This window comes from Myripristis murdjan, chromosome 10 (assembly GCF_902150065.1).
Source record: "Myripristis murdjan chromosome 10, fMyrMur1.1, whole genome shotgun sequence".
Lineage (NCBI taxonomy): Eukaryota > Metazoa > Chordata > Actinopteri > Holocentriformes > Holocentridae > Myripristis > Myripristis murdjan.
In genome coordinates, this window is record NC_043989.1 from 22262270 (window position 1) to 22276506 (window position 14237).

Here is a 14237-nt window from a genome sequence, read left to right on the forward strand (position 1 = left end):
TCGTCCTTTGATCTTTTGGTTAGCCTACGGTGCCCTTTGAATATCGGAATTATTTCGTAAATCCTGCAATGCAGCATTCCATCGCAGGATGTCAGTGTGCAGGCAAAGCAGGCTTCTCGGTACCTACAGCATTTTGTCATCTAAACGTCCCTCTCTTCATGTTGGTTCTTTCGCATGTTTTTAGTAACAGGCTGCATTCGACTTCTGTGAGAATGAATTCTGATATGCAATCTGCATAGCATAATTTTGGATACTGACACGCCCTCACCTCTAGCTATTTGATGACGGCGTTTTATGTTATAATTTTCACCGTGTTTTATTCATGTAGATATTTTCACTTTGAACATGACAGCAAACGGATGTGGAACAATGCCGGGGCGGCTGACCACCCTCGTCGCATCGCTGCTAATTTTCTGGAATGTTTCTTCTGCCCAAATCAGATATTCCATTTCTGAGGAGGTCAAGGAAGGTACTCTGGTTGGAAATGTCGCTAAAGACTTAGGTCTGGATCTCGGTGCTTTGAAGGCTAGGGGATTTCGAATTGTGTCTGGCTCGAACGAGCCCCTGCTCCAGGTTAATCAGAAGGATGGTTCCCTGTATGTGAACAAAAAAATAGATAGAGAGGAGGTGTGCGGACGGAGTGGTGCCTGTTTGATCAACTTGAAAACTGTGCTAGAGAACCCTTTGGAAATTCATTATGTTTCGGTCGAGGTTGTGGATGTAAACGACCATAGTCCAAGCTTCCCCGAAAATGAATCGCATATAGAGATATTTGAATCAGCATTACCCGGTGAGCGGTTCCAGCTACAGGCTGCGCGAGATCCAGATAGCGGTATATATTCTGTTCAACAGTATAAATTGAACCCGAACGATCATTTTCGTTTGGAGGTTAAAGACAGAGGCGAGGATGGAAAAATTCCCATTTTGTATTTACAAAAATCACTAGATACAGAGACAGCAAGACGTCATAGGCTTTTGCTTTCTGCCATTGATGGAGGAAAACCTCCTCAGTCAGGGACGACTGTAATATTTGTTGAAGTTTTGGATGTTAACGATAATCAGCCCATTTTCACCAGCGATACATATTCTGTCTTGCTGAGCGAAAATTCGCCAATAGGTACAACAATCATTCAAGTCAACGCCACAGATTTAGACGGCGGTTTGAACGGTGAAGTCGTTTATTCGTTTGGGAGTAATGTAAACGGTAAATTGCGTAAGCTTTTTGACATAGACAGCAAAACAGGAGAAATCATTGTTAGGGGCGTTATTGATTTTGAGGAAAAAGATCGATATGAAATCGATGTAAAGGCGTCTGATAAGGGGACTGTTCCTTTAAAAACGGATAAGAGCGTAGTAATAAAGGTAGTTGATTTAAACGACAACACTCCTGAGATAGAGGTAACATCTTTTTCGAGCACTATTCCCGAGGACTCTAAACCTGGAACCACGGTTGCTCTGATTAGTGTCAGTGACTTGGATTCTGGCCTGAATGGAAAAGTTATTTGCTTCATACCTGAGGATGTCCCTTTCATCTTAACTCCTTCACTACAGGATAATATGTATTCTGTTGTCACCAAATCTTTGCTGGACAGAGAACATCAGTCCCATTATGATGTTAAAGTAGTTGCAAAAGATGGAGGTGAACCAGCCTTATCATCTGAAAAGACAATAAGTGTTGTTGTATCAGATGTAAATGACAATACTCCAGAGTTTTCACTGAATCCATATACTTTCTATATTACTGAGAATATCACTCCTGGAGTATCTCTATTTTCGGTGGGAGCATCTGATCATGATGAGGGTGATAATTCTCTCATTTCTTATCATATTCACAAAAATGAAAATGACAAATCAGTATATTTTTACATCAACCCTGGAAATGGAGATATTGTGGCACTGAAAAGTTTTGACTTTGAAACACTGAAAACCTTCCAGTTCCAAGTTGTTGCCACAGATTCTGGAACTCCATCACTTAGCAGCAACATCACAGTGAACGTGTTCATTCTGGATCAGAACGACAACGCTCCAGTCATCTTGTATCCGGTGAGCGCGAACGGTTCTGCTGAAGGTGTGGAAGAGATTCCCCGCAATGTGAATGCAGGCCACCTGGTGACTAAAGTGAGAGCCTATGATCCAGATGTAGGATATAACGGCTGGTTGTTATTTTCACTGCAGGAAGTGAGTGACCACAGTCTGTTTGGTTTGGACCGCTATACAGGACAGATAAGAACACTTCGATCATTCACAGAGACAGACGAGGCTGAGCATAAACTGGTCATACTGGTGAAAGACAATGGGAACATTTCCCTGTCAGCAACAGCCACTGTGATTGTCAAGGCTGTAGAGCCCAAAGAGGCTTTTGCAGCTGCTGATGTCAAAAGTGCAGCAAAAGTTGAAGAAGAGAGTAATGTGACATTTTATTTGATAATAACTTTGGGCTCAGTCTCAGCACTTTTTCTCATCAGTCTCGTCGTTTTGATTGCAATGCAATGCTCCAGATCAACAGACTATTCTTCCAAATACTTACAAGACACAAATTATGACGGGACACTGTGCCACAGCATTCAGTACAGATCTGGAGACAAACGGTACATGTTAGTTGGACCCAGAATGAGTATAGGATCTACTATAGTCCCAGGCAGCAATGCGAATACTCTCATTCTCCCAGACAGGAGACAGGCATCTGGAGAGGTAAGCAAGGTAACAAGTAATGTATGAAATGCAGAGATCAATTATTTGAATTGAAAGAGTCCAGCAAATTCAAGTCACATTATTCACGTTTATTTTCATTGATTCCTTTTAAGTGCAGAGTATAGACGAACAGAATGATATTCTTTCAGGATGTCATTGTGATGAAAACAATACAATACACAAAACTACAATACATTTGTCAGTGTTAACTGAACTCATCTCACGTTTATCACATTTAGCATTGTCCTTGGGATCTGATGTGGGCACTGTATCTGCAACTGTGTGTACTGCAAAAGTATTTTAATGCCTCTATTTATATGGCATGTACTGTGCCATTCGTTTACAAACAAATTTTCCAATAACAGAAATGCTTCAATCAGGGAAAACCATGTTAAGAGGTTGTGAACTAAATTAAAGGTTAAAAGAGATGGATATATAACTCGTTTTAAATTGTCCTTAGTTGTGGGCCATTGTCGTTTGTTACCTGTGTGTAAAGAAAGTGATAGTTTGTAACTTGGTGTGTGCGCTCAATTATGTGTCGAGGTGATTAAGCAGGCCATGCTGGAGCTACAAGAGACACAGCTGCCTATAGCTGGTGTGCTGTGTCTCATTGTGCAGTGAGTCAGGTGGGGCACTGTGCTTCACCCAGGATTTTTCATTCATTGCAGGATTAGAGAACAGCAAGCGACAAATTTAACATATATCCCCCGCCTCTTTGCTTGCGTTATGATTTGCTGTTTAAGCAAGGTTTCAAATGGCCTGTCTTGTGAATTTGTCAAATATATGGCAGTGGTTTGTGGTGAGGTGAAAGGCATTACAGTATACTGTAGTATGAGCTTCTTTTCAACTTAATGTATCACATAACTGAACATAGGTCATACCTTATCACATCTATGGAAATCTGTGTGTTTCTAGGTGGATTCTCAGTCAAAAACTGTGTGTTGCCCCTAGCAACACACAGACAGATCCACCTCTCAGGATCTGCTGGTTTCCACAGCGAGCCTTGTACGCGCTCAGTGGTCCTAGCAACAGCAGAGGAGGAGAGGAGGGGGTAGATGGAGAGAGCAGTGAACGAGGGGGGAGGGGGATGTCTTTTGCATGGCTCCTCTACCATCATCCCACATTATTTAATAAAAATGGGTTTATTTTGATAGAAACACATGGATTATATCAACAAAATCCTCATTCCAAGTCAGGCAACAGATGGTGCAGACACAGAAACACGAGTGATGGCAGGATGCATTGAGTTTCTAATTAGATATTTTATAGTATGGAGATAATTTTTTTTTCTCTCAAACAACTGGGTCAATGTTGATTTGTTACTTTGAAAGTGGTATGCAGTGGAAGGATCATTTTAAATTGTCTCTAGTTTGTTCATTGTTGAAAGTCTCGTGCGATATGTTGACCTACTGAAGAGCATGTGAATTAAAGCAGACAGTCAGGGTGGAATATGAATGAAGAGAGGAAAGGATATGTGCAGTGAGTACTGTGCCAGACTGAAAGAAAGGCATCAGTACTGCTTCACAGACACTGGACACTCTCTCCCTGCGATTTATCTGTAAAGTTTTGTTCTGTACCCTACAAGCTAGAAATCTCTCTGTGTATATGCATTCATGTATGCATTTTTTCATGTGATTGTGTGATACAGAGAGTATGTGAGACAATACATGTGTGTAATACAGCATCAGTGCCAAGCTGTGCTTGGACAGCAGATGTCCATCTGAGATTTGCTGCTGCGATTAAAAATGAGTGCATCTCATTAAAACTACCCGCTGCTGTTTTGACCTCAGTGAATCACACTGGCAGTCTTAATGTTACACACTGTTTCTTTTTGGTCTGCGTGTGTTTGTGTGAATGAGGAATACTGTTATTTGAATTCAATCTCATTCTGTGGATGTATTTTTTTGGAATTTTTGTTTACATAGATGATATGAAGAGGAGAGAGGGTGAAATGCATCAACAGTTATAAGCTGTATTCACAGTCTTGAGACTGTGAGCACATGGTGTGGGCTTTGTTCCACTGAGCCACCTAAAGATTCTGCTGGGGATCATTCTTGTTTTTGTTAGCTTGCTGCAAGCCTATTCACCTTCAAGGATAGACTGTATTATTGAAACAGACTAAGGCAACAAAAGGCAGTATTAAAATATATGTGAGGACAAGTTTGTATCTGATGTACAGTATCAAAAACATTTTTGTTCTTCTGTGTGCTTTCCTTAGTGGGAGGCGTGGCTGCTCGCTCCATTGGCTTTTTCTGTCTGCTTGCTTGGCTTAGTCGATCTGTGCAATTGCGTTAGCATGCCTTATATCTGCACTGAGAATTATTCACACTGCAGTGCTTTGTTACTGTATGTGTAGGCTGTCTTTGTTAACTGGATGATAATATTTCCCCATTAAAGAGTATTCACTGTCACAGAGAGGAAGAGGACAGGCTGAATGTCACAGAAAGATACCAATGCTCTTTAGCAGGAGTGTATGTAATTTTAGCAGGTTGAGGAAATTGGGCTTACTTCACATGGCTGCTGTCAAGCATTTACACACACGTGAATACAGTCACACAAATACACCAATTATGACAAGATTGTCCCTAAGCAACATGCTTCTTTTCTTACAGTGATGCACTCCAACAATTGCCTTTGCTGTCTGTTTTTTTTTTCTTTTTTGTCTCCACTCCTCCCCTGCTTTTCTTTTTGCCCTAATTTTGAGTGCAACTCTCAAAGCCATTTATTTGCTATCTTCTTCTTTTTTTTGCTTTTCCTTTCCATCTATCCCTCATAACTGTGCTTTGCTGCCCTGTTTTTAGCATTGTTCTTATGTGATTAGCGCTGAAATGCAAGCGACACTTCATTATATACCATACTCTGCACTATTCCCTGTTCTATTCTTGCTCCGTACTGTTTCATGTCGTGTCCTGCTTTCCCTACCTCTCTTTTGAAGCCTCCCTTTCTCTTTCCTCACGCTCCCTTTTTCCTCTTTTCTTTATATACCACTATCCTCACTTTTGCCTCTATCAACCATTTCTCCCCTCCCCCATGTCTCTGAAGTCCTCTTTTTTGTGCTTATCTGTCTTTTGTTTGCTGTTTTGCATGCCACTGATCTATCTCTTTATCCATTTTTGCCACGCTTTCTACAGTCTATCTCCTCTCTTTCAACCACATGCTCATTTGCTCTGCATCGCTCTGCCCTATGGCTGTGGGTTTGTGACTGTGGATGCTGCATGTGTTCTGAGCTGTTGTGTGTCAGTAGGGCACATGCTCTCAGTTGCTTTGGCTCTGTAGGAAGATGGCGCCGCTCACATCGAGGTCAGTGCTGTGATGGTAATCTAATTTACACACACAATAGTGCACAGCCAAAACAGCTACTATCTTTATGTTCACGCAGGCACACACGCGTGCACACAGACATGTGTGCGCTTTCACACACATTGATGAAAAATTGTACACACAGACACACTAATTCTCTTACTATGGTTCGCCTAATCCATTTTATTTAGAGGCACTTCTTGCGAGAAAAGAGGGCAGGAGAAAGAGAGAGAAAAAAGAGGGGGAAAGGAGGGGAGAGGGAGAAGTGAATCAGAGAGAAAATAGAGCAACAGAGCACAACCAAAGGATAACACCATCTCCTGGTGATATAGCAACTCACACATAGACAGCAAGACACAACCATTCTAAAACACATGCATACACATACATGCATGACATTTATGTTTTCCATTACATTTGATCCCATCACACTGATGACATGGAGTAGAGGTTATGGATATATCTCTGTTTAATAAGTATTCACAATCCACATGATTTGGAAGGACATCACAGTTCATCAACACTTTTTAGATTGTTGGCAACCCAGATATGCCAGCATGTGTCTCCAAATCAGCTGATTGGCAGGAATAGCATCCTATTGCCAGAATCTCATCCATTAAGACTCCATGCAAAGAATCAGACACCCTCCATTCACTGAAAGTATATTTTATAATTTCACATAAATAGGGATTTGGGGGATTTCAGGTGTTATGTTAATGTCATCCTTGTGTGCAACTGGCTGTATGACTAAAAGATAATTTTACACCTTAGGATGTTACATCCCACATCCTAGCCCAAACTCTCGCCACTACCCACAGACAGCACACACACGTGCACACAGTTACACAACTCCTTCCCATGCCAAATTAGCACATATTCAGAGTAAAGTAATATCGACTGTCATATGCCTCCTCCCCCTGTGGCTTGGCCTTCTAGATGGACATGAAGAGGTCTAAGGGTGTGTTTGGTTACACAGGGAGAAGAGCTTCTCAGCACACTGGTCATAGCTGCTTATATTTCTCTCTCAGTACATTTGTCATGTTTGTGCTTTGTGTAGATATTCTTGGTAGGATGTCAGTCTCATATATTGTTGCCATTCTGTCTGTGTCTTGATCTCTGTTGTCGTTGCTGTTACACACTTTTTCAGTCTCACCTTGTCTGCCCTCCACTCACTTCGGTTAAATGATAAATCTGCACGCAGGAGGTTTTGATTTTTTTTGATGAGAAGTATTGATTTTCAATTACTGCATTTTAGGAGCTGACAAGAGAGAGAGTTGGTTTTTCAGTCAAAGCGCACATGGCACTGCAAAGGATGTTCAAAACAGCCTAAAAGTATTAGATAAACTCTGCTGAGTGCAGACTTGTATTTATATACACTGGTAGTGTTATATTAACACTTGTTGTTTATGGTTTAGTTGGATTGCCCTCGTGAACAGAAGTGGGGTTTATTGTTTACATTGAGTATCTTACAAAAGTACTACAAACTCAAAAATAACTTCTCTTACCATGAAAACAATAGACAACTCCCTGAGTAATCAATCTACGATAGAGGCTTTGCAATACAGTCATATGATATCATAATCTGACTTTATGATTGTTAGATATTAAATGCTGGATGTCCAGAACAGGAAATACAATAAAGAGTTTTTTCAGTTGCTAACATGCATTGGTCATAACTGAAGTCACATCATCAGAAGTCTTCACACAGTCAGTGAAACAGAAGTTTATGTGGACCAAACTGTGATTTATTTTTCATTGCTTTCTCACAAAATGCATTCAGTGACTACATTTTCCAAAATCCATGAACTCTTTTCTCATTAATATTACACCACCTGCAAAACACTATATATGTGCGCCACATTTTTCACACTGTTTTCAAAACTGTTAAAAACACATTCAAAACAGAATGCTGGAAAATTCCATGCACTTCTGCAGGAACCATATTGAAATATATAGAAAATCTTAGCCGAATATTTACAATAAAATGAAGTAATAATCATTCCAAACACACTTGATTGCAGTTTCAGCTGAAAGCCTATCCAGGTGTCCTGTTTTTAGTCTCATTACCAAGCAGACTAAAGGGGACAACTTCAGAGTGATTTTATTTGGAAACATGGCTCACGGAAGACAGGTTGATGGGAAAGGAAGAGTGGCAGGCAGAGCGAGAATGCATGAGGTCAAAGGAGAGGAAGACCAAGAGTAGTGGTCTCTGATGAGATAATAATGAAATGCTGATGAAAATCATTGAAACTTCAAAGAGAAAAGTTTATGTGATGCTTCCTCTTGTTACCATTTTTAAGTCAGTATGTTATGAGTGACAGTGTATGCATACTGAGTGCGAAATGTTGCCAGTGTTACGGTCAAATGAGCCTATTTTGAGATATGTATGAAGCATTTTGGTAGTTTGAGTAAGTTTTGGAGGTGAGATCAACTGTTTGGCCAAGATGCATGTTGCTAATGCAGACTGTATGAAGAGTTTTGAAAAAGTGGCTTCACTTTTGACCAATGCTTGTTAGCAACTGAAAAAACCTGTAATATGGAATGCAAATAAATAGCTTTTAGTCCATTTTCAAATGCTTGAAGACTGACCTATTGCTACTGTGAGAGAAAGTGATATATGTTTGTAATGGCACTTGTCTTGAATCGTCAGTTGTCTGAAAAGCGTGACAACACATGTCACTTACTGCTTTTAATAAAATACTCCTTTGGGAGCTATGTAGTGTGAACTCAGCGACACTGTGCTAAATACTGTGCACTACATGCTTGCCACTGCTCCTGCACTGCTCCTTCATGCTCTATGTCCTCTTTGTGTGTGTAAGTGTGTGTGTGTGTGTGTGTGTGTGTGTCAGTGTATCAGCACTTGCTCTCCTTGGACCAACCAGGTGATTTGCTAACGGTGAATCAGGTGGCTCTTACTGTGAATATCAGCAAGTACAGCCACTGCGGCAGTTTAGGTACTGGCTCAAGAGGTCTGTGTGTGTACCTTTGTGAGTAATGACAAGGTCTGGGCACACAGAAAATATATAACTCTTGTAGTCAAAAGTTAGACTCAAAGAATTTAATTTTAACTTCATACTTCATACCTTTGGTATGTTTTTTTCATTTCCATTTCATTTAACTTTCAGCCCATTATATCCCATTTTAGAAATGTTTAAAGTGGTACACCTCGGTGTGAGTTGATGGTGCTGCTGTTCTTATGTGTGTGACTTTGACACACTCTCTACCTAAATGACACACTCACTCAAAATCCTCACTGTTACTACGCTTGCACAGCACAGAGGACAATCAGTTTTTTGTTGACAGCTATTAGACGATGACACTGTGCTAACTAGTAAAATTTTCTTTTCATGTTTTTGTGCATTTTTACAATTTGGTAAAACAAGGTGGCATGCTTAGAATTACGTTTGTTTGATATCAAATTTATTACAAACACTGGACAGTGCACCATTGCAGAGTCAGAGGGTCAGCATTTCTTTTTGGGTCACAAATTAAACTCTGGGCCACGCTTCATTGTAGCTCTGCCTGGCACATGTTCCTTTTTCCCTTGTCATCTGTCTTGGAACATGAGACTGGGCCAGAGCCATGTGCAGCTGTAGGTTGAGTTGGCCGAGGCTAGTCACTGCTAGACCTGGTTCTTCCATATCAATAAGTGCTGTCCAGCAGGCACAATCTGATTACCTGCCTGTTTAAAAACATTATGTATTTGAAAGGACAGCTCCTATTCTTTTGAGTTCACTGTGCACCTCTGTTTCTGTGTCACTCCCTCTGTCTCTTTCATGCCTGGTGGTATTGTATTCTAAGAGTAGCTCTGAGCCATCACTCAGTTATATAAGCCCTCAATTTCATTATGTCTCTGTCCATTGACTGCATGGTTGTGTTGATACGTTCTGTATGTTGGTCGGTGCCAGTCCCATTTCAGTCACATTCTAATGCAGCTGAATCAAGGTCAGGAACAGAGGTCTCTCCAGGGTTTCAGCTTTGTCTGTCGCTAGTAGTGACAACGTCGCACTCATGAATGTACAAGGAAACAAAAATAAACATGTGTTCAGTGTTCGTTTGTTTTTTTTTAGCTGCAATCAGTTATCTAAACTCTACTCTACATTTGTAAGAGAGCAGTGTTGCTCCGTGATCGTCGAAAATCATTATTCACCTTTATACAGTAACTGTCTGATGTAATAACATGTGCTTAAGAGCTTCATGTGGTTAGCTGTGTGCTATTTTTACGGTTTCTTTTTTTCTGAATCAACAGAGATAAGAGCAGATGTAGGTCTATATGGCTCTTATTAAGCATCTGTGTACTCTTCCAGCCCAAACATCTGCTGCTGTCTTTAGGTCATCACATGTGCCCTGAGGATTGAACTGACTGTGAGGTCACTGCAAGACTGCATCCAAGGCAGCCGGGTATGATGTGGAAATCTAGTGAAGATACAGGACACTGAAAATCTCTCTTTTCTAGGTTTGGTGGATAGGCCTATAATGAATGACTAAGGAATATATGAATGAGTGAGGGAAACACAGAGCCAGCTGTTGGTATCTTAAATGCTACTATGCTAAGAGGATTGTCTCTCCCAGCAGTATCCTTGCAGTGCTCGCTGCAGGGCATACAGGATGAATTTCCACAGTTGCCTTATACTTGACAGATGAAACTACGCTGTGCTGATTTCCAGGTATGAGTGAGGCATAAGCTTGGTGGTTAGAGGGATTCTGTCTCTAGCTGCAAGGTTTCTCTGACCCCTGTGACTGTTTGCGCCCTCCTGGTGCTGCCAGTATGCATCTTGGCTAAATGCTCGGACTTTGTTTAGGCAAGTTCATTTTTGTGTATAAGCGATAGTATTCTGTTATCACTTGATCATGTGACTGTATCACCATTGATGGCCACAACACATTATTGTTGACTTGTCTATTTACTTCAGTTCTTTCTTGCCCTGTTCTGAGCCCAGAGTGTGAGCTGAACTTCATCAGAGGAGAATTATAGGCTGTCTCTGTGATATATGTTTATAGATTTATAACCTCCACCCAGTGCATGCTGGGAGGACTAGGCTCCAGCCCTCAGCAACCCTAATTAGGAATCAGCACATATGGAAAATTGATGGATGGATTTTTATCCTGCTTTAGAATCTGACGTTATATTATTATCTGATTATGAAAAATTACCAGATGAACAGTATGTGCCAAATACCAAAATGTCACAGTTTTTATATAGGCTCTATTCTGTATATTTTTTTATAGCATGTTTAATTATTTCTGTGTCTGGTGGAGTGATCCTATTTAGCTTTAGGGTAGATCATGGCACTTACTTGACACTTTTCTGAGGTTGTCAGTTACAGACTAATGATACTTGAAGATGTTTTTGTCCATACTCCATACTGTGTAAAAACATTGTCCTGCAATTTTGGTGAAAATTGTCAAAATCAATTCTGTAAATGAAAAAGTGCTATCATCATGTCAAAAGAAAGGCCAATATTTTTGAGGTTTCACCCAACAACAGTGCTACATTATTACATAATGACAAAAGCATCATTTGCTATAAAAGAGGAAATTCTTGTCAGCGTGTGTTCACTTTCAGTAGTTGTAGGAATATAATCCCACAATCTGTAGCCTTTTAGGCCTGGACAGTGAGTGAGTCATTCCAGCCCACATGTAGTGTTTCATTTCCTGAAGTGAGACTGTGCTCTTTATTTTTAGGTGCACCATCTGACCATGAATGTAGAATCAGAAATTTGGACATTTATGTTTAATACTGATTTTAGAGATGATGCTTATGAAATGCTTGTTAGCCACACCCTTGGCACAGTGTGTGTGTGTGTGTGTGTGTGTGCATTTGTCTCTGTGCAAAGGGTGGGGGGTGGGGTGTGTGTGTGTGTGTGTGTGTGTGTGGGGGGGTTAATGGTTCACATTTACTTGCTTGCTAATCTCTCGATTGCTCTCTCCATACCTCTTCCACTCTCCCCCTCACACAAAGAGTCTCTTTCTCTGGTTTTCTTCCTCCCTCTCCGCCTCCCACACATCCTTATATCCTGTTGTTGGTACCCTCTCTTACGCCCCCCTCTGTCTCTCTGGATGAGTGCAGGCTGAAAGAAAATGGCTGACACCTTTATCTTTCTCCCTGCTCAGCATTCAAGTCAGAGGATGGTTTGCTCTCTCTCTTTAATTGTCTTTCATTGTCTTTATCAAGATCAAGATACTTTATTAATCCATAAAGGAAATTGATGATGCGTGTGACAGGCAGCCGCACCACCGGCGCCATATGCAAGATTGCAAGATGCAAGATTGTTGTTATTATTCTTTTTTTTTTTATTATTTTATTGTGTTACTTGCCTTTCTGCCTGGCAGCACAACAAACACTCTGCTCCTCTCTTTCCTGTGATGAAGCTCAGTAGAGTTACATATATCAGATCACCAAGCTCTCTGTATGACTGCAGCAGAAGCAAGGAGTAAGGACATACTATTGGACCTCAGTCTGCATCTTTAAAGCCTCAGGCATAGAGCCAAAGACAAAAGAGTGCAGAGTGCAAGTGTGCATGTCCCGTGTGTGAAGCCAGGGTGCTTGATTGGTCAATTCTTAAGTTAAACTGAATTAAACTGACTTGCTTATTAATTAATTAATTAATTAAGTTATTTATTGGTAAAAGGCTCCTTCATTAGCAATGCGAGGACTGCCAGACATGCAATATTGTATCTTATGTTTAGGTTTCTCTTCTTGTGTTTTATTTTGCTTGCACATCTAGTGCATCAGTTAATGCAAATGATTGTTGATAAGTCAGATTTAGGTTGCTTTGATCTCTGTAAAGTGTTTGAGACATCCTTTATCCTGAAAAGCTATCGAAATATAATTTAAAAATTATTTTATTTGACATCTTTTATTTATTTTATTTAACCTTTATTTAACCAGGCAAATCATTAAGAACAAGACAAGGACTGGTTTCTTTGCCCTTTGCCCTTTATAAAACAGTACCACATGATTATATATTCTAGGTGGTTGCAATGGAAATCTACCCCGTATCCCTGAATGTTTTGCTGTCATAATGTAACCAGTAGGGCGGCACGGTGGTGCAGTGGTTAGCACTGTCGCTTCACAGTGAGAAGGTCCTGGGTTCGATTCCCTCCCAAGGTCCTTTCCCACCCAAGGTCCTTTCTGTGTGGAGTTTGTGTGATTGTGTGTGTGGATGTCAGTGTTTGTCTGTCTGCCCTGCGATGGACTGGCGACCTGTCTAGGGTGTTTCCTTGCCTTCACCCTATGACTGCTGGGATTGGCTCCAGCACCCCCCCCCCCCCGCGACCCTAGTGAGGATAAGCGGTTCAGAAGATGAATGAATGAATGAACAAATGTAACCAGTAAGTTATAGAGGACCACTAGCATCTTGAGTATCATGGTATACATCTCTGTGTTGTCAACTGCTATTTTTTTGACAGTGTCTGATGGAATGACATTTTTGAATGAGAATGGGGCTCAGCTAGTGCTCTGTGTACAGCCATGAGGCAGTAATGACATTTCTTAAGTGTGTGTGTGTGTGTGTGTGTGTGTGTGTGTGTGAGTGAGTGTCACAGTATGTTCTGAGTCTAGTCTGATGATTTACATATCAGCAGTGTGTCACTGGTGCTAGCCAATTATAAGGCCATATACAATGTATGGACCAGCCTAACTAAATTTTCCATATATAACAGTAGGTTTATTTAGCTAGACCATAAATGCTCATTCCAGAGGGGTGAATGTGACCCTAATGTGAGTTGCATGTTAGAGGCAAACTGAAATAAAGAGGAGTCTAGTCTGCTTGCTTATGGGATCCTGAACATGGGATCTCTGTAATGACACTGGAATGGAATAGTTCCCTAAGCCTGTGACTGCCTTCCTAATCCTGATTCACTTTGCCTTGTCCTCTAACAGAGGATGGTGCTTCCACTGTGATGCCATATATGATGCCATTTAAAACACACACACTCACACACACAAACACTCACACATACTCTCTCTCTCTCTCTCTTTCTCTCTCTCTCTCTCTCTCTCTCTCTCTCTCACACACACACACACACACACACACGCATAAAATAGCACCTCTTCCTCTGAGGTGCTTTATTTTGAAAATCCCTCTCAAAACAGTCTTCTCATTTTGCTGCTTCCTTCAGTATTCTTTTTTTTTCTGGATTAGGTCATCCGTTAACTGTGTGCAAAGTGATAATTCTACTCCTCTGCTCTTATAATGCGATTAGCAGGAATCGTCTTATAATGATGCCATGAAGAGTAGCTT

The 14237-nt window shown here is 40.8% G+C and overlaps 2 protein-coding genes across 2 annotated transcripts in view; both read left to right on the plus strand.

Moving 5' to 3' along the window:
- Nucleotides 1–14237, plus strand: part of LOC115366073 (protocadherin alpha-C2-like) — a 187040-nt gene that overhangs the window by 50659 nt on the left and 122144 nt on the right. The gene's annotated exons all lie outside the window — the stretch shown is intronic.
- LOC115366910 (protocadherin alpha-8-like) lies at nucleotides 370–2718 on the plus strand. The gene has a single exon (XM_030062581.1). It carries the CDS (start codon nucleotides 370–372, stop codon nucleotides 2716–2718), a length of 2349 nt encoding a protein of 782 aa, XP_029918441.1.

What these genes read in the sequence shown, in the direction of transcription:
- LOC115366910 (XM_030062581.1), top strand. Translation starts at nt 370, where the DNA reads ATGCCGGGGCGGCTGACCACCCTCGTCGCATCGCTGCTAATTTTCTGG.